Below are 20,812 nucleotides of genomic sequence, written 5' to 3'. Positions count from 1 at the left end.
ACTACATTGAATATTCTCTTAATGATGACATATAACACCACACACCACAAAAGAACAGAACAAAAATTGAAGGGACAAGTAAACCTTTTCTTGGATCTCATCTATGAAGACACAAAAGCAGATTCAAGTGTGTATTGAGCACTTAGGGTGAACAAACCAGGAATCATCCGGAGCAATTTACATGGCTTATCTCATTTAATTATCACAAACTTCTATGAGGAGTTTGTGTTATTATTCTTACATTACAGAAGAGGACACTGAGGCTCAGAGAGGTTAATTAATTTGCCCAAGATCACGCAGCTAGCAAGTGGTTAGCAGGAAATTTGCCCATCTGACCTCTTTCCTAGACGCTATGAATAGAACTGAGGCTATCTTTGATTTCATCTAGTGCTAGCCTTTGAATGAAACATTTACAGAAAACAACACATTTCTCCCAAAGGCAAATTTTGATCATGATCACAAAAATGCAAAAAAACAGTTTGAATTAATACTGAATGATCAAGCATTTTCATTCATGAATAAAATAACACATCCAGAAGGCAAGAGTGTGTTATTGACACACACGACTAGACACAGTGGGTGAACAGTCCATCCAGCCCGGCCCTCTGAGGCTCACAGCCCTCAATGGCCATGCCAAGCCAGAGTCCATTTTTAGCTCCAAACTATAAAGCAGGCAGCAAACATTTCTCATGTTCTCTTGATCTTTAGACTCAGAGTGATAAACGAATGTCATGTTCCCAAACGGCCAAAGTTCTGTACGTGAGCCTGGCCAGAATGAAGGTGAAGTCCTACTGGAGTTATTTGCTCTGCTTTTCTGTTAAAAAAATTTTTATCTGCTCCTGCAACTGTCCACCTGACTTATTTTGTGATAAAATGCTTATTGAGGAAGATACCAAGAAGCAACATGGAAAAAAGAAAACACATTTAATTTTCTACCCAGTGATAACAATTTTGATGGGGTCTCCCACTCTCTGTACCCTATTTACCAACATAAGATTATTAGTTTCGGCCAGGCGCGGTGGCTCACGCCTGTAATCCCAGCACTTTGGGAGGCCGAGGCGGGCGGATCACGAGGTCAGGAGATCGAGACCATCCTGGCTAATACGGTGAAACCCCGTCTCTACTAAAAATACACAAAAATTAGCTGGGCGTGATGGCAGGCACCTGTAGTCCCAGCTACTCAGGAGGTTGAGGCAGGAGAATCGCTTGAACCTGGGAGGCGGAGCTTGCAGTGAGCCAAGATTGCGCCACCGCACTCCAGCCTGGGCGACAGAGCGAGACTCCGCCTCAAAAAAAAAAAAAAAAAAAAAAAGATTATTAGTTTTGAGGAGGCATAAAATGGTGCCATTGGGAACACCATCTCACATTGTTAACTATCATCACGTTTAATGGCCTCACAGTGACCTGATGGGTGGAGACACCATGGAGAAGCAGGAAAACACTGTGGGTATGGTTGCAGGCTGAGGCTTCCATTTTTGGCACCCCCTCTTGCTTTGAGGGAGCAACTGCTGCATTGTAAGCAGCTCTGTGAAGAGGTCCACATATCAAGGAACTGAGAGAGTGGCTTCTGGCTGACAGCCTCCAAGGAACTGAATCCAGCCACAACCCCGTAAGTGGGACTACCAGTGGATCCTCCAACTGCCATGCTGAGCCATCAGATGAGACCACAGCCCCAGCTGACAGCTTCACTACACCCTCATCACAGACCTTGAGCCACAGGATCTGGCTAAGTCACCCCTGGATTCCCAAACCACGGAAACTGTGAGATAATAAACATAGGATCCCAAGCTGCTAAATTTAGGGGTATGTGTTATGTGGCAGCAGACAACTAATACAGTGGCTTGGGTCCTGGAGCCAACTGGGCTTAGCTCAAAAGAATGGCTCAGCTGCTAATCAGCTCTGTGACTCTGGCAACTGAATTTCCCTGACTTGCAGTTTCTTTTACCTTAAGGAGTGGTGGTGAAGGCTAACTGGATTAAAAGTAAGCTGTAATTCCTATCATTTTTTAACCCTTCCCCTGGTTGCTACTTGCCTAATAGCAGTGTAGGAGAGTGCACATATTCCTGTATCTTTGCCAACACTGTGTTTTAGTATTCTTAAAAAGCCATATTCTGGCTTACTAGATATCCCAAATCAATAAGTCAAAAGGAAAGACAAAATCTCACCTTATGGTTTTCTAAATCATAAATGTGCCAAAAAGGATTCAGCTCCAGCCAAGTAAATGCAGAAGAGGTAAAGGTAAGGAACTCTGTGATTTAGCCATTTCTTTTTTTTTGGCATTGTGCCTGTATTTCCATGCTTGTAAAATGGGAGTTAGGACACTTCCCACCTTACTGTAAATACAAATAAAGTGCTTTCCTGTAAACCATTACTTTTTTTTTTTTTTTGAGATGGAGTCTTGCTCTCTTGCCCAGGCTGGAGTGCAGTGGTATAATCTCGGCTCACTACGACCTCCGCCTCCTGGGTTCTAAGCGATTCTCCTGCCTCAGCCTCCCAAGTAGCTGGGATTGCAGGTGTGCATCACCATGCCCAGCTAATTTTTGTATTTTTAGTAGAGACGGGGTTTCATCATGTTGGCCAGGCTGGTCCTGACCTCAGGTGATCCACCTGCCTCAGCCTCCCAAAGTGTTGGTATTATAGGCATGAGCCACTGTGCTTGGCTCATATGAACCATTTCTTCTAATGCAATAAATTTGTGAAATAGGAAGGATACGATTATTAGACCCATTTTCCTGATGAGAAAACCGAGTCTTGGGTAAGGTCTATCGGTTAGGCTCATTTGGTTAATGTGTGGTGAAGCCGGTAACCCAATCATATGAATCTTGATCTAGTACTTTTCCCATGGTGTCTCCTTAGGAAGGCTCAGATGTCCTTGAGAATGACCTTTAAAGATGGTGCCACATGTGCCACCAGGCTAGAGCTCCAAAGAGCCACATCTCTTTCTTCACTGCCACATCCTCAGTACCCAGGACAGCACTTGGCATGCAGTAGGTGCTCAACAGCCTTAATTATGGAATGAATGGATCATCTGTGCCAGACTCTCTTTCTGACTTGGAGCCCTCCATAACTACATCTTTCTGATTTATTTTAGCATAATTATGGGTAAATATTAATATGCTTCTCTTATAAATAAATAAATAAAGCAAAACCTCAGCCGGGTGCAGTGGCTCATGCCTGTAATCCCAAGACTTTGGGAGGCCAAGATGGGTGAATCACTTGAGGTCAGGAGTTGGCGACCAGCCTGGCCAACATGGTGAAACCTCATCTCTACAAAAAATATAAAAACTAGCTGGGAGTGGTGGCAGGTGCCTGTAATCCCGGTTACTTGGGAAGCTGAGGCAGAAGAATCACTTGAATCCGGGAGGCGGAGGTTGCAGTGAGTCGAGATTGCACCATGGCACCACTCCAGCCTGGGTGACAGAGCAAGACTCCGTTTCAAAATCACACACACACACACACACACACACACACACACACACACGAAAAAAGAAGGAAAAAGGAAAAGCAAAATTTCAAAAGCCATTGATAACTTCTCGAAACTATCAAGGTCAAGAAGAATAAGAAAAAGACTGAGAAACCGTCACAGACCAGAGGAGGCCATGGAAGATGAGACAAATCAATGCATTTTGTGTACCTGGATTGGATCCTGGAGCAAAAAAAAGACCTTAAAGGAAAAATGAGTGAAAGCCAAATAAGTCTGCAGTTTGGTTAATGGTAACATACCAAGGTCAGTTTCTTAGTGTCCTTAAAAATGTATTTATCTATTATTATTATTTTAAGACAAGGCCACCCAGGCTGGAGTGCTGTGGCATGATCATGGCCCACTATAGCCTCAATCTCCCAGGTTCAAGCAATCCTCCCACTTCAACCTCCCCAGTAGGGAGACTATAGGCACATGTCACCATGTCCAGCTAAGTTTTGTATTTTTCATAGAGACAGGGTCTCCCTATGTTGCCCAGGCTGGTCTCAAACCCCTGGGCTCAAGCGATCTTCCTGCCTCAGTCTCCCAACGTGCTGGGGTTATAGGTGTGAGCCACTGTGCCCAGCTAGTCAGCTAGTTTCTTTCTTTCCCTCCCTTCCTCCCTTCCCTACTCTCCTTCCCTCCTTATCTCTCTCTCTTTCTTTCTCTCTTTCTCTCTCTCTCTGTCTCTCTCTCTCTCTCTTTTCTTGCTCTGTCACCCAGGCTGAAGTACAATGGCTCAATCTCAGCTTACTGCAACCTCCACCTTCTGGGTTCAAGTGCTTCTTCTGCCTCAGCCTCCCAAGTAGCTAGGATTACAGGCACCCACCACCACACCTGGCTAAATTTTTTTGTATTTTTAGTAGAGACGAGGTTTCACCATGTTGGCCAGGCTGGTTTCGAACTCCTGACCTCAGGTGATCTGCCCACCTCACCTCCCAAAGTGCTGGGATTACAGTTGTGAGCCACTGTGCCCGGCCAAGATGTTTATTTTAAAATAAAGCCTGCTAATACTCCCTGGGGAGGGGCAAACACTCCTACTGTTTATCCCACCCAGGACATACGTACCAGCATTCAACATGCAGACCAAGGACATGGCTAGCAGTTTGTCTTCAGAAGGCAGTAAGGCCTGACAACAAGGGACACTGTGGTGAGAAGCACAGGGGCTCTGAGAGAGCTGGAGACAGACTGGAGGCTCACTGGTCTTTCTGAACCTATGTCATGGCCAGGCCCGGGCCAGGCAGTTTATATCTCTGCAGGAGGCCAATCTTGGGGCATCCGAAGGGAGGCTCCTGCTGGCGGCTCTGTCTCCAGAGCCACACGGAGGCACATGGAGGAGTACTTAGCATCGGAGCTGGACAGAGTTGCATGCAAGTGGCTGTGTGACCTTGGGCAACTGGATTTGCTTCTCTGAGCCTCAGTTCTCTTACCTATAAAATGGGATTCACTCAGGTCTGCCTCGTGGGACTATTGGGAGGGAGGTCTCGAAGAGGTCAAACAGAAGGAAGAAGGAGCCTGTGCAGGTGGCCATGGGTGTGGGGTGGAGTGGGGGTGACACATTCCTAAGATGGTGCCTCCCGTCCAGTGATCCAGTGACTTTGAAACACGGTTGGCCTTTAGGTCAATTTCGGAGTTGTTTATGGCTTTCTTTGTTCCTTAGCAGCAACCCCAGATGCGTGATTTCCCCAGCGGTCCCTGCAGAGATGGCCTGGGACCGTCTGGCTGTGGAGGCCATCGCCTACCTGCAGGCAGGGTGGCTCCAGGGTGGATCCAATCCCGTCCCACTGAGGCACGTGGGACAGGATCATATGACAGAGATGGGAGAGGGAAAGGAGGTGGCGATGGTGATAGTTTTATGGATAGTGGGTGATATGGTTTGGCTGTGTCCTCATTCAAATCTCATCTTGAATTGTAGCTCCCATAATTCCCATGTGTTGTGGGAGGGACCCAGTGGGAGGTAATTGAATCACAGGACTGGGTCTTTCCCATGCTGTTCTCATGAGAGTTAATTGAGTAAGTCTCACACGATCTGATGGTTTTATAAAGGGCAGTTCCCCTGCACACGCTGTCTTGCCTGTCTCCATGTAAGACATGCCTTTATTCCTCCTTCACCTTCCATCATGATTGTGAGGCCTCCCCAGCCATGTGAAACTGTGAGACCATTAAACCTCTTTTTCTTTATAAAATACCCAGTCTCAGGTATGTCTTTATTAGCAGCATGAGAACAGACTAATACAGTGGGACAGTCCCAGGAACACTCACTGGCTGGTCCCTTTATCCCCAAGGGCTCTTCCAGCCCAGGAATCCCTAGTCTGGATGGTGTCTTCCATTAGGACCAGTTCTTGTCAAGACCCCTGGGGCTTACCGGGCACCAGCAGGCGGTAGCTGTGCTGGAAGCTGCAGGCCAGGTGCCGGGCGAGCAACATGGAGGCCATGACCCCTTGAGGGACAGGGATGCCCTTTGCGTGCTGCCACCCTGAAAGAAACCAGAAATGCAGACTTAGACCCATGAAGACCACTCCCCTCTCAGTCAAAGATCCCATCCCCACCACTTCCCACCTAGTGGAGAAGGTTCTTCTGACATTGTCAAATGCTTGGGTTTTATACTGAATATGCACTTTATGTATTAGGCCAGGCACGGTAGCTCACACCTGTCATCTCAGCACATTGGGAGACCAAGGATTTCTTGAGTCCAAGAGTTCCAGACCAGTCTGGGCAGCATAGCAAGATCCCATCTTCACAAAAACTTTAAAAATTAGCTGGGTGTGGTGGTACGTGTCTATAGTCCCAGCTACTCAGGAGGCTGAGGTGGGAGGATTGCCTAAGCCCAGGAATTTGAGGCTGCAGTGAGCCATAATCGTGCCACTGCTCTCCGGCCTGGGTGACAAAGTGAGACCCTGTTTCAAAAAAACCCCAAAACTATATTACACTGAATACATACTTTAATTCAATTTTTTTTTGTTTTTGAGATGGAGTCTCATTCTGTCTCCCAGGCTGGAGTGCAGTGGCTCGATCTTGGTTCACTGCAACCTCAGCCTCCTGAGTAACTGGGACTACAGGAGCATGCCACCGCGCCCAGCTTTTTTTTTTTTTTTTTTCCAATAGAGACTGGATTTCACTATGTTGGCTAGGTTGGTCTCGAAATTCTGACCTCAAGTAATCTGCTTGCCTCGGCCTCCCAAAGTGCTGGGATTACAGGTATGAACCACTGTGTCCAGCCCTGATTGCCATTCTTATTGGGAACCTGGAGCACCCCCTATCCCCTGGTTTGTTTCCTTTTATCATCTCTCCTTTCTCCCGGTTCCCTCTCTCGAGAACATCATTTAAATGTGTTTTCTGTGCATCCTTCTGTTTGTAGATCTTTCTGCTAAAAACCTGTTTTGTTAATTGGCATGTGTATTTTTTACATAAACGGTATTGAATCTCAGAACAAAATTTGTATCTCAGAACAGCGACAGCACCATCCATGTCATTCCTCTTCATGGACCCTGTTTCCCGAGTCCTTTCTGTGTGATGCATGCGGCACAAAACGCTTTATATACAGTATGATTAATATTTATTACTATTATTAACATGCACAACTATGCTCCATGGTCTTTTTACAGAGGAGGGAATTGAGGCACAGAGAAGTTAAGTGGTGGATCTGAAAGGAGAACTCAATTGTGTGTAACCCCAGAGTCAGCAAACCTCACAGTTACGCAACACTTAGCCCAAACACTCCATCAAAATTCCTCTATTTATTTTGCAACAAGTACTCCATTGAGTGCTAACTTTGTACCAAGTACTGTTTCTCAGGCTGGACATACAGGGATGAATGAGGCAGACCTGGAGCTTACATCCTCAGGAGGAACAAAGAGAGTGAAATGAATCATAACATTAAAAGGGCATCATTGTGGTGGGGAGAAGCATCTTGAAGGAAAAGTGAAATGTGCTAGGAGCATGATTTATCAGGCTTCCTTCATGTGCCAGCAACAATGGGGCAGGCATGATTATCCCCATTTTACAGATGAGGAAACTGATGCTCCAGAAGTGATGTATTTTAATCCATGTTCACTGTAGCATTATTCACAATAGCCAAGAGGTGGAAGCAACCTAGACGTCCATTGACAGATGAATGGGAAGCCATATCCACACAATGGAATATTATGCAGCCTTAAAAAAGGAGGAAATCCTGTCACATGCTTCAATATGGATGAGCCTGGAAGATACTATGATAAGTGAAATAAGCCAGTTGCAAAAGATCAGATACTGAATGATTCCTCTCATGTGAAACATCTAAAGTAGTCAACCTCCTGGAAACAGAAGGTGGGTGGATCACAAGGTCAGGAGATCGAGACCACGCTGGCTAACATGGTGAAACCCTGTCTCTACTAAAAATACAAAAAATTATCCAGGCGTGGTGGCGGGCACCTGTAGTCCCAGCTACTCGGGAGGCTGAGGGAGGAGAATGCCGTGAACCCGGGAGGCAGAGCTTGCAGTGAGCAGAGATCGCGCCACTGCACTCCAGCCTGGGCGACAGAGCAAGACTCCATCTCAAAAAAAAAAAAAAAAAAAAAAAAGTGCTTATATTACTGTACTGGATACTTAAAAATGGTGAAGATGGTAAATTTTATGTTATGTGTGTGATTTTTATTTTTTAATTTTTTTTTTGAGACAGAGTCTCGCTCTGTCGCCCAGGCTGGAGTGCAGTGGCGCGATCTCGGCTCACTGCAAGCTCCGCCTCCCGGGTTCACGCCATTCTCCTGCCTCAGCCTCCCGAGTAGCTGGGACTACAGGCGCCCATCACTATGCCCGGCTAATTTTTTTATATTTTTAGTAGAGAAGCGGTTTCACTGTGTTAGCCAAGATGGTCTGGATCTCCTGACCTCATGATCCGCCCGCCTCGGCCTCCCATAGTGCTGGGATTACAGGCGTGAGCCACCGCGCCCGGCCATGTGTGATTTTTAAAATCACAGTTAAAAAAAAAAGTGATCCAGGAAAGGCATTGGTGTTGAGGTTGACATACCTATCAAGGACAACAACCTCGATTTCCAGTGCTTTGACAAAACTCAGGTGTGTGGCCTTCTGGCCCAGTGTCTGTGATTTCACATTGTCGGAGCAGTCTATTGACTTATAGAGAGTTGGAGCGTTGCAGCTCTCTAAGTTTGCTGTGGCTGAACCAAGAAAGAAGGCATATGCAGAGGCGATGAGGACCACTGTTATTGTTCAGAGTGCAAAGTGATTTTGGAATATAAATAATTTCTTTGGGTTGAATTACCTAGAAGTTTATCACTGACCTGTGTTCCTGAACTATGAAACATGAATGTGTGGGCTAAGAAATAGCTTCTCTTTGGACCAGTAAGTGGTTCACTCCTGTAATCCCAGAATTTTGGGAGGCCAAGGCAGGTGGATCACTTGACGTCAGGAGTTCGAGATCAGCCTGGCCAACACGGTAAAACCCTGTCTCTACTAAAAATACAAAAATTAGGCACAAGAACCACTTGAACCTGGGAGGCAGAGATGGCAGTGAGCTGAGATTGCACCATTGCACTCCAGCCTGGGCGATAGAGTGAGACTCCATCTCACACACACACAAAAATTAGAAATAGTTTCTCTTGATAAATAAACAATTGAGTACTTTGGACAGTAAACAAATTAAAACAATTTATTTTTTAAAAAGAAGCCATATGATTTACCCAGGACACAGCAAGTTGGTGGTGGAGCCAGCATTGGGATTGAGAGATATCTGGCTCAGGAATCCTGACTTGTGCCTAATGCATGGATTTACTGCAAATTATGACACCTGAAACTTACTCTGTGACAGACCCTGGGGACACAGCCCTCTCCTCATGCAGCCCTGGCTTGGGCTGCCCGACTCTACCCAGCCCCACAGTGGACAGAAATTCCATCCTGGTCCCAGATGAAGATCAAGAGGCTTCTCCCACCCTTCTGCTCCTGTGATGACACCATATAGGTAGTGCCAACCAGAGGTGATAAATACAGACCTAGAGAGATCCCACAGCAGGAGGGGAGGCCTGAATCCAAGGAGACAGAACAGGGCAAGGAGGAACGACAGGCTGGGTTCAGAGTAGAGGTGCAGGTGCTGGGAAATGCATGGGCTGAGCAGCACAGGGCAGGGATAGTGTGGAGAATCAGGCACTGAGCCCAGGATGGCGAGTTGGCAGCACGCTCTGGCTGCCCACAGAGCTAATAGAATGTTGCCTGTATTATTAGAAGGAAAGAGTAAATGAAGGAGGGAGGTGGTTACCATTGATGCATTTGTGTTACGAACATTCATGGTACACCTACCATGTGCCGGACCCTCCACTGGGTACAAGGGCACACAAAGATCAATTAGAGGCCACCCTTGCCCTCCAAGCATTATCAAGTACTGGGCACTTGCTATGTGCAGGCTCTCAGCTGGTGCTGTAGGACCATCTCATTTCATCTGCAGAGCCCTAGGAGGTAGCTCCTAGAAGACAGAGACAGGTCATTATTCTGTCTTCAGGCAACTGAGGTACTATCACGGGTGGGGTGGGGTTGGTGCAGGAAGTATCTTCTGGGGTGTCTGCTCGGCACACCATTCTCCCCATTCTCAGACACTTCCCCATTCCTCTACAGGGGTGGAGACCTGGCCCTACTGGCCGTAGTTGACTAGACGGGGCTGGGCCAGAGTCCTGACAACACCCTCTACCCACTGAGATGAGCCAGCATTCAAACAGGGTCTTTTTTTTTTTTTTTTTTTTTTTTAGACAAAAAAGGGCTAGACCAAAGAAACACTAGAGTGCAGTGGTGTGATCACGGCTCACTGCAACCTTGAACTCCTGGGCTCGAGAGATCCTCCCACCTTAGCCGCGCAAAGTAGCTGGGACTACAGGCATGCACCACCATGCCCAGTTAATTTTTAAATTTTTTTTTTTTTAGAGATGGGGTCTTGCTATGTTGCCCAGGCTGGTCTCAAACTCCTGGACTCAAGTGATCCTCCCACCTTGGCGTCCTAAAGTACTAGGGTTATAGGCATAAGCCACGGTACCCAGTCTGTGTGAGACGTTCTGAAGGGTACATTACTCCCCTCATTTTGCTCAACCATCTATGGAAGTAGGGTATCTCCCTGTTCAGACATGACAAAAGGGAGGTTCAGAGAGGTTATGACATGTGGCCTCAGTCACAGGCTGACCTGAGACTGTCTGACCCCAAAGCCCCTGCCTCCATGCATTGTAACATCAGTTAATCCAGATAATAAAAAAACACCAAGCTGTTTTTGTTTTTGTTTTTGAGACAGGGTCTGCCTCTGTCACCCATGCTGGAGTGCTGTGGTGTAATCTTGGCTCACTGCAACCTCTGCCTCTCCCAGGCTCAGGCCATCCTCCCACCTCCTAAGTACCTGGAACTACAGGCAAAAGCCACCACGCCCAGCTAATTTTGGTATTTTCAGTAGGGCCAGGTTTTTGTCACGTTGTGCAGGCTGGTCTCGAACTTCTGAGCTCAAGTGATCCGCCTGCCTTGGCCTCCCAAGGTGCTGAGATTACAGGCATGAGCCACCGTGCCCGGTCCCTAGCTATTGTTGATATGAGGCTTCATGAATAAAAATGACCTAGTTCACAGAATAAATGTTACTGCTTTTCATCAGAGGAAACTTTTTGAGAAAGTATGGGCTTGGAAAGTGTGGTCATGAATTAACTGAGAAACCAAACTCTTTTTTGAGACGAAGTCTCACTCTGTTGCCAGGCTGGAGTGCAGTGGCGTGATATCAGCTCACTGCAACCTCTGACTCCCTGGTTCAAGCAATTCTCCTGCCTCAGCCTCCCTAGTAGCTGGGATTACAGGCACGTGCCACCACACCCAGCTAATTTTTGTATTTTTAGTAGAAACGGGGTTTCACCATGTTGGCCAGGAGGTTCTCAGTCTCCTGACCTTGCAATCTACCCGCCTCAGCCTCCCAAAGTGCTGGAATTACAGGCGTGAGCCACTGCGCACGGCCCAAACTCTTTTCTTAATAACTCAATGGATTATTTTTTTTTTCTATTCTAGGATATCTGACTCAATGCAAGCCTATTAATTTAGCAACACAGTAACTATGTAATTTTTTTTTCTATCCCAGCATATCCAACTCAATGCAAGCCTATTAATTTAGCAACACAGTAACTATGTAGAAAGTGCAGTTGATCTCTTTCCTTTAAAACCACTTGTCTCAAACAGGGAGCACAGAGGCGACACACAATTCAATTTCCATTAAACATGTTTTTGAAAATCCAAGTATCTCAGATAACTCAACATTTGAATATTCTGCAAAAGTGAGAGCCAAACCCACACGCTTTCAATCACAAAATGTCACATTGGAAAATATACCGTGGTGACATTTTGGTGGCCTGCAGTTGAAAATTGACCTTATAACAAAATCTGATCTCTGTTAGACATTAATTCTTAGCACAATATATTTCAAACAATTGGAAGAGTTAATGTCATTCATTCACTCCCTCCCGCCCACTAATTCAATCAGCAAAAGTTAATTAGGCACCTGTTATCAGCAAGGCACTGCATCGTTTAATCAATCTCTCTCTCTCTGTCTCAGACAGGGTCTCTCTCTGTCGCCCAGGCTGGAGTGCAGTGGGGTGATCAGGGCTCACTGCAGCCTCTATCTCCTGGGCTCTAGCATTCTTCCCATCTCGGCCATCAAGTAGCAGGGACTACAGGCATTTGCCATCATGCCTGGCTAATTTTTAAAATTTTTAGTAGAGATGAGGTCTTGCTATGTTGCCCAGGCTGGTCTCGAACTCCTGAGCTCGAGTGATCCTCCCATCTTGGACTCCCCCAAAAGGTTGGGATTACAGGCATGAGCCACTGCTCCCGGCCAGTGCATCACTTCTCTTAGGAGAAACTAAGATGGATAAATTGCTTTCTTTCTGAAGCCCATAATTTAGTGGCAGAGAACTATGAGCAGAAAAAAAAAGGAAGAATTTCATGTACTAGGCTGCTTTACCCATCATGTGAATAATTTCTTAAAATAACCCAGCATGATATGTACATAAAAATTTTCCAGTTCACTGTCAACAACAAATTCTGTGTAAGATAGAACAGAATCATGACTAGCTTGTTGGTGTGAGGGACCTGCTAAGGGAACATGGGGAGATTCATTCTGGCTGGGATAACAATGTCAGGGAGTTGTTGCCTGAGCTGCACCTTCAAAAGTTAGGAGATTTCAGAAGGCAAAGAAGAAAACAGGGATGAGGCAAGTGCTCAGAAGTGTATGATGACACGGAGTAGCTAAGGATCCTGGTGCATAGCAAGGGTGATTGTGGTATGAAATCATAGAGCGCTGGGAGGGAAGGTGAGGGTGCGGTCAGCTGGAGCCAACCGCAGGCAACAATTTCTAGGCTGATCTTGATTGATAGGACCCTCTGGAGACCTTCTCAAAGGGAGGAGGGAGCCCAGCTGCTCTAGCTGCATCCAGAAGGGTCTGTGCTTCAGCAAAGGATATAATCAACAAAGGGAAGAGGCAACCCATAGAACAAGAGAAAATTTTTACAAACTTCTCCCCTGACAAGGGATTAATAACCGGAATATACAAAGGAGCTCAAACAACTCTATAGAAAAAAAAAAATCTCATAATTCGATCAAAAAATGGACAAAAGATCTGAATAGACATTTTTCAAAAGAAGACATACAAATGGCAAACAAGCATATGAAAAGGTGCTTGACATCACGGATCATCAGAGAAGGCAAATCAAAACTACAAAGAGCTATCATCTCACCCCAGTTAAAATGGCTTATATCCAAAAGACAGGCAATAACAAATGCTGGAGAGGATGTGGAGCAAAGGGCACCCTTGTACATTGTTAGTGGGAATGTAAACTAGTACCACCACTATGGAGAACAGTTGGAGGTTCCTCAAAAAACTAAAAATTGAGCTACCATATGATTCAGGAATCCCACTGCTGGGTAAATACACAAAAGAAAGGAACTCAGTATATCGAAGAGATATCTGCACTCCTATGTTTGTTGCAGCACTGCTTACAATAGCTAAGATTTGGAAGCAACTTGAGTGTCCAATAACACATGAATGGATAAAGAAGACGTGGTTCATACACGCAATGGAGTACTATTCAGCCATAAAAAGAATAAGATCCAGGCCGGGCGTAGTGGCTCACGCCTGTAATCCCAGCACTTTGGGAGGTTGAGGCAGGTGGATCACCTGAGGCCAGGAGTTTGAGACCAGCCTGGCTAATAAGGTGAAACCCCATCTCTACAAAAAAACAAAAATCAGCTGGGTGTGGTAGCCTATGCCTGTAGTCCCAGCTACTAGGGAGGCTGAGGCAGGAGAATTGCTTGAACCCGGGAGGCAGAGGTTGCAGTGAGCAGAGATGGCGCCACTGCACTCCAGCCTGGGTGACAGATTGAGACTCCGTCTCAGGAAAAAAAAAAAGAAAGAAAGAAAGAAGGAAAAGCAAAAGGAAAGAAAAGAAAAAAAAAAAAAAGAATGAGATCTAGTCATTTGCAACAACATGGATGGAACTGGAGATCATCATGTTAAAAAAAGCCGGGCACTCAAAGACAAGCAGCGCGTATTCTCACTTATTTGTGGGATCTAAAAATCAAATCAATTGAATTCATGGGCATAGAGAGTAGAAGGATGTGTACCAGAGGCTGGGAAGGGTAGTCGGGGGTTGAATGGGAGATAGACAAAAGAAAATAGAAAGAATAAACAGAAGGGTCTGTGTTTAGGCAGGCTCCCAGGTAGATAAAAGAAAATAGAAAGAATACACAGAAGGGTCTGTGTTTAGGCAGGCTCCCAGGTAGATAAAAGAAAATAGAAAGAATACACAGAAGGGTCTGTGTTTAGGCAGGCTCCCAGGTAGATAAAAGAAAATAGAAAGAATACACAGAAGGGTCTGTGTTTAGGCAGGCTCCCAGGGAGGGGCAGGGAGCATGCACTCAGCATGTCAATGAGATGCTGGGGTCATTGAGCTGGGGAGGGGCTCTCGAGGCAGGTATGTTGGAGGGCACCCACTGGGTTGGGAGTTGATGAGAAGAAGGCAGGGATTAGCTCCTAAACCCTCAGTCCTAGAGTTGTCATGGCCTTTTAAGAATTACGAGTTCCTCAAAAAGTTAAGCATAGAATTACTACTACATGACCCAGCAAATCCACCCCTAAGTATTAGGTTGGTGCAAAAGTAAATGACTTTGCATCAACCCAAAGAATTGAAAATAGAGACTCAAACAAATAGGCATAGCAGCACTATTCGCAATCACTGAACAGTGGAAAAAACCCAGATGTCCGTCAACGGATGAATGAACAAGCAGAACGTGGTCTATCCTTACAATGGACTATTATTCAGTCATAAAAAGGAACGGCGTTCCGACACATGCTACTACAGGGATAAATCTCAAAATTTTTTTATGCTATGTGAATGAATGCAGAGGTAAAAGGCCCTATAGTCTATGGATCCATTTATAGGAGCCTTCAAGAGTAGGCAAATCCATAAAGACAGAAAATCAATTAGTGGTTGCCAGGGGCCTGGGAGGAATAAGAGGTGACTGCTTAATGGTTGCCAGGGTCTCTGGGGTGATGAAAAAGATCTGGAATTAGATAGTGGTGGTGGCTGCTTAGCACTGCAGATGATCTAAAAGGGTCTGAATTTTCACTTAAAAAGGTTAATATTATGTTTATCTTAATAAAAATGAAAAAGAGCCAGGCGCAGTGGCTCACGCCTATAATCCTAGCACTTTGGGAGGCCAAGACGGGTAGATCACCTGAGGTCGGGAGTTCGAGACCAGCCTGACCAAAGTGGAGAAACTGCGTTTTTACTAAAAATACAAAATCAGCCGGCTGCAGTGGCAGGCGCCTGTAATCCCAGATACTTGGGAGGCTGAGGCAGGAGAATCGCTTGGACCCGGGAGGAGGAGATTGCAGTGAGCTGAGATTGTGCTACTGCACTCCAGCTTGGGCAACAGAGTAAGACTCTATCTCAAAAAAAAAAAAAAAAAAAAAGGAAGAAAGAAAAAGAAAAAGAAATTATTATGGAGTTGGCTCTCTTTTATAGATGGGAAGAGAGAGGAGCAAAAAAGTGCACGTACAGTAATGACACACTCCAATCACACAGACTTATTATTGAATTTCCACCTGCTACAGGCTGTGGGACCCCAAGCTTGCCACTTTTTTTTTTTTTTTTTCCTGAGACAAGGTGTGGCTCTGTTGCCCAAGCTGGAGTGCAATGGTGCCATCTCGGCAACCTCTGGCTCCCAGGCTCAAGTGATCCTCCCATTTCAGCCTACTGAGTAACTGCGACTGTAGACACATGCCACCACACCTGGCTAATTTTTGTATTTCTTTTTTGGAGAGATGGGGTTTCCCTATGTTGCCCAGGCTGATCTCGAACTCCTGGGCTCAAGCAATCCTCCCACCTTGGCCTCCCAAAGTGCTGGGATGACAGGTGTGAACCACCATGCCTGGTCAAGAGAAGTTAATTTTCTGTGCAGTATTAAAATGGCAAACAAATGTTACAACACATGCCAGTGCTGGCCAATGAGTATTGCCTATTTGGAGCAGTGAACAAGAAGACTTTACAGCCTCTCTTAGGTTTACTTAATTTAATTTTTATTTTTCATTATTTGTTGACCTGTTAGCAGGAAGCACTCTTTCAGGTTTTCAGGGCGAAAAAATGTGATAGATTAGTGATGTCTGTTATGTGCACCATAAGAGAGAATGAGGATATGTGGGTTGTGCATGAGGTGGCATTTGAGCTTGGGTTTTAGAATATAAAGCTAGGGGCTGGGCACGGTGACTCACACCTGGAGTCCCAGCACTTTGGGAGGCTGAGGCAGATGGATCACCTGAGGTCAGGAGTTCAAGACTAGCCTGGCCAAAATAGTGAAATCCTGTCTCTACTAAAAACACAAAAATTAGCCGGGCATGGTGGCAGGTGCCTGTAATCCCAGCTACTGGGAGGCTGAGACAGGAGAATTGCTTGAACCCAGGAGGTGGAGGTTGCAGTGAGCCTAGATTGTGCGATTGTACTCCAGCCTGGGTGACAGAGCAAGACTCTGTCTCAAAAAAATAAATAAATAAATAAATAATAATAATAATATAAAGCTTGGATCCAAACCACCGCCCTATCTTAGGTACTTGTATAACAGGGTGAAATTTACAAAAACGCTCTGAGCCTCAGTTTCCTGATTCATAGATTGGAGATAGTGATGCCTCTCTCACTGCAGAGTTGTGCTGGCAATTAGGGATAATGGATGAACACATCCTGGACAATCATAGGCACACAAGTCATTTGCATTTACTCTGTCCCTGACTTGCTCCTGTCTTATACTTTCTGCTGAAGATGTAATCATTGATTCTAGAGCCCCATGGTCTGAGATTCCTGGAGATTTCTGGAGTTGCCAAGGAAAGAGGCCCCACAGATAGGCAGACTTTCCCTGCAGGCTTGCACTGCAAACCCCAGATGCAGGCTGCCACAAGGGAAGGCTCTCTTTCTCAGTATAGATGTCTGAAGCATCGACGATGATAGAAGGGCGCTGGGTGCCCAGGGTTCCAGTATATCCCTGCTTGTGGGCAAGTCTCCAACACACTCTTGCCATCATCCTTCTCCTGGATGAAGGCAATGATATCCTAAATGGCCTCTTGGCTCCCTTTCTTGCTCTTATTTTATTTTTTTGAGAGACGGGGTCTTACTCTGCTGCCCAGGTTGGAGTGCAGTGGTGTGATCTTGGCTCACTGCAAGCTCTGCCTCCCTGGTTCAAGTCATTCTCCTGCCTCAGTTTCCTGAGTAGCTGGGATTACAGGTGCACACCACCACACTCGGCTAATTTTTGTATGTTTTGTAGAGACGGGGTTTCACCATGTTGACTAGGCTGGTCTTGAACTCCTGACCTCAAGTGATCTGCTGGCCTTGGCCTCCCAGAGTCCTGGGATTACAGGCATGAGCCACCTTGCCTGGCTGGATCACATTGTTTCTAAGGCCCGTTCGGACTCTGAGAAACACCTGACAAGCGTGCTAAGAGTTCTACATTACTGAGAATTTGCCACAACATTTTCCCAAGCCTTGCTCCTACCTGGAAGTGGCATTAATATCTCCCTGTTTGATTCTACCAGGCCCTTTGCAATCTGCTGGACCCTGGATATGCACATCTGGGGAAACAAGCGGGTGAAGGAGTCTTGATTGAGAAGGGAGGTGCTTTCAGAGCACTGGCATGCCATGAAGTTGTGACCAAGGAAGTTGCAGAAAGCTGAAAATCTGAAGTGACAGCAGGTTGGCTGCTGGCCCTCCTGGTCTCTGAGACCCCCAATCTCCCCCGTGCATTTCCCAAACCATGCACTACCCTTCCTTTGAGCTCTTATTTCTCATATGACTTGTGTTTACTTAACATTTTTCTTGAAATCAACTTGCTTTTTCAATTTAGAAAAGTAGTTTTCCTAGAATCCTTTCCAATTGCTACCTTCTGGCCGGGTGCGGTGGCTCATGCCTGTAATCCCAGAATTTTGGGAGGCCGAGGCAGGTCGATCAGCTAAGGCCTGGCGTTTGAGACTAGCCTGGCTAACACGGTGAAACTCCCATCTCTATGAAGAAAAATGTAACAGATTAAAAAAACCTAATTGCTACCTTCCCCCCTCAAATTTTATTTGCTACAAAGGCAACTGGGAAAAGAACATAATAAAATTAGAAGCAAGTTATTCAATTAAAAGCCAGACAGAGTTGACTGCCCAAGGCTACAGCCCCAGGCCTGGCCCTCTCCTTTCCCTACAGACTGGCAGAGAGCAGACAGGTGTTAAAGGCAGACTGGTATCGCATGGGGACCTTTTCCTTGACATGGTCAGAACTGAAAGAGAAATTTAAATCAATCAGTAAATCAAACAGAATAGGAATTGTCAGGGTACGTAGCAAACGCTGCTAATTTTTGTTTCAGCCGTGCAGTGGGCCTGAAGTAAGTTCCATTCTTTACTGTGTGTCTCAGTCAAAACAAGTCAAAACCCTGGTCTAGCCAGATAGTGAGCTCTTCAGTCCCACCCACCTCTCCTCGTCCCTTTTCTTTTGATTAAAATGCTAATTAGCTCTCTCTGCTTCCTTCATGTGTCTGGTGCATTGTGGGGAGGGGCTAAATGAGCTCAGAGGCCGAATTCAATGTTAAAATCAGTAAAGTGAGAGGAATTCAGGTGAAAGTCGAAACAAATTCTTCCAATTAGCTCTGGAGAAAGAATAATCATAGTAAAAGGACCAGCTCCTGTTTATTTACTTACTGTTCACCTACTACACGCAATAGACCTTCCATAGGTCCTTCGGATGATCTGCAGGATTGGCCTTGTAAAACCGGTTCAGAAGCCTAAAAGGCTTGTTCAAGGTCTTAGAGCTCAAAAGCCAGAAATTTCTAGTCTTCACTGCGCCTGATGCTCGCTCACCGGAAGCTAAGCCTTGAGTCAAAGCTCCACCCAGACCAAGCAGGTCTGAGTCTCACAGGTGTGACCTGGGCATCAGGGGAACTCTGGAGGCTCGGAGGCTGAGAACTACTGTTAATTACCTTAAAGGGTGGACTGTGGGCCCTGCATACGACCACAGGTCTGCGTGATCCTCAAATCCCTGGAGTTGTAGGTCAAACATCCCAGGGATACAGGGAGAAAAAAGCCTGTGGTGGCCACTGGTGGAGGCGGAGTGCGAGGTGCTGGATATGAAACTGCTTCTGGCTGGGCGCGGTGGCTCAAGCCTGTAATCCCAGCACTTTGAGAGGCCGAGACAGGCGGATCACGAGGTCAGGAGCTCGAGACCATCCTGGCTAACATGGTGAAACCCCGTCCCTACTAAAAAATACAAAAAAACTAGCTGGGCTAGGTGGCGGGCGCCTGTAGTCCCAGCTACTCGGGAGGCTGAGGCAGGAGAATGGCGTAAACCTGGGAGGCGGAGCTTGCAGTGAGCTGAGATCTGGCCACTGCACTCCAGCCTGGGCGACAGAGCGAGACTCCATCTCAAAAAAAAAAAAAAGAAAGAAACTGCTTCTTCCCAGCGTCTCCCCAATCTTGCATCCTTCAAAATGATCTTACCCCCAGACTAGCCATCCCTGGCCTCTCACTGACCTGCCATATAACGTCAGGCACATTAACCTTTCTGTGCCTCAGTTTCCTGATCTGTAAAATGGGAGTAATAGCAATTGGAACTATTTCGTGGGCTGGCAGAGGTCCTTGCTGTTTCCCCAGCCCCAGAGCAGTGCCTGGCTGCAAACAATCATTGAATAAACAGTAAATACTCAACAAGCAGCCTACGAAGATGGCATCTGACTCACCTTTCTACTCCGCAGCTTCCCAGGTCCTGTGAACACGAACTCTTTGCATGCATCATTGGTTAGAAACGGACCCCCTAGATCTCTCTAGAGAAGACCCTGCCTCTCATTTTCCTATCAGCCGTTAGGACCAACACAAAAGTGCTGGCAGATGCTGGGGACATTCCTTTCCCATCTGCAGCCCCAGCTGCTGGCTTCTCTGCAGGCTCAACCGGGACACAAAGACACACTCAGCCAAGTGCACTTCGGTTGTCAAGGCCGGGGGTCGCCATGGCAACCCATAAAGCCAGAGCCCTGGGCCTCGGCAGACGGGGCTAACAGGGCCCCATTCAGGGGCGGTGGCACAGGGACAGACGCTTTATCTCACATCCAGCTTTCTCCTCAGACTTCAGCTGCAACAGCCTCTTCTGACTTTCCCCTCGGCACGGGCCCCAGCCCTCTCTCCCTGCAGGCATGACTTCCTATCATCTGCCTCTTGGGCATCATAAAATCATCAGTGACTTGTATAGGGAGACAGGAATACTGCTCTTGGAAACAGGCAAGTGTCTATTCCTGAGAAAGACTGAGAATGATATTGGGAAAGTAACATGAGCCAGAAATTCGGTCTAAAGTGTGGCTGGGCCGTATATATTATCTAGGCAAGTTGCTGAACTCATCAGGGCCTTAGTTTCTGCATCTGTAAAATGCGAAGAATGAAATCTATTTGTGAAGTCAGGAGGCACTTAACTGGCTTAAGGTCAATTGAAGAAAGCACATAGGATGTAGAAAAGATGCCTGTTGCAGGCCATTTTCTGTTTCCAAAGAGCTCTTTAAAATTGTGCCTTTTGGCTGGGTGCGACGGCTCATGCCTGTAATCCCAGCACTTTGGGAGGCCGAGGCAGGCGGATCACCTGAGGTCAAAAGTTCGAGAGCAGCCTGGCCAACATAATGAAATCCCAACTCTACTAAAAATATAGAAATCAGCTGAGCGTGGTGGCAGGTGCCTGTAGTCCCAGCTACTCGGGAGGCTGAGGCAGAAGAATCGCTTGAACCTGGGAAGCTAATGTTGCAGTGAGTCGAGATCATGCCATTGTACTCCCATCTGGCGACAAGAGTGAAACT

The 20,812-nt window shown here is 46.4% G+C and overlaps 1 protein-coding gene across 6 annotated transcripts in view; it reads right to left on the bottom strand.

The window, feature by feature from the left end:
* The window catches only part of ABAT (4-aminobutyrate aminotransferase), a 111,092-nt gene that overhangs the window by 48,830 nt on the left and 41,450 nt on the right, over positions 1 to 20,812 (bottom strand). For 5 of the 6 annotated variants that reach the window (XR_012092910.1, XM_007985096.3, XM_007985080.3 and 2 more), the window contains exon 2: positions 5,826 to 5,936. Coding sequence is in view for 5 of the 6 variants with exons in the window: in XM_007985096.3 (XP_007983287.2) it covers positions 5,826 to 5,895 (70 nt within the window). In the remaining variant the exon portion in view is untranslated. Of the gene's footprint in view, positions 1 to 5,825; positions 5,937 to 19,714; positions 19,957 to 20,812 lie in introns of those variants that run through there. The other variant, XM_007985106.3, reaches the window with a different exon arrangement.

This window comes from Chlorocebus sabaeus, chromosome 5 (assembly GCF_047675955.1).
Source record: "Chlorocebus sabaeus isolate Y175 chromosome 5, mChlSab1.0.hap1, whole genome shotgun sequence".
Classification (NCBI taxonomy): Eukaryota; Metazoa; Chordata; class Mammalia; order Primates; family Cercopithecidae; genus Chlorocebus; species Chlorocebus sabaeus.
Note: the sequence above shows the minus strand (reverse complement) of the source record. Positions and strands in the feature narration are given on the sequence as shown.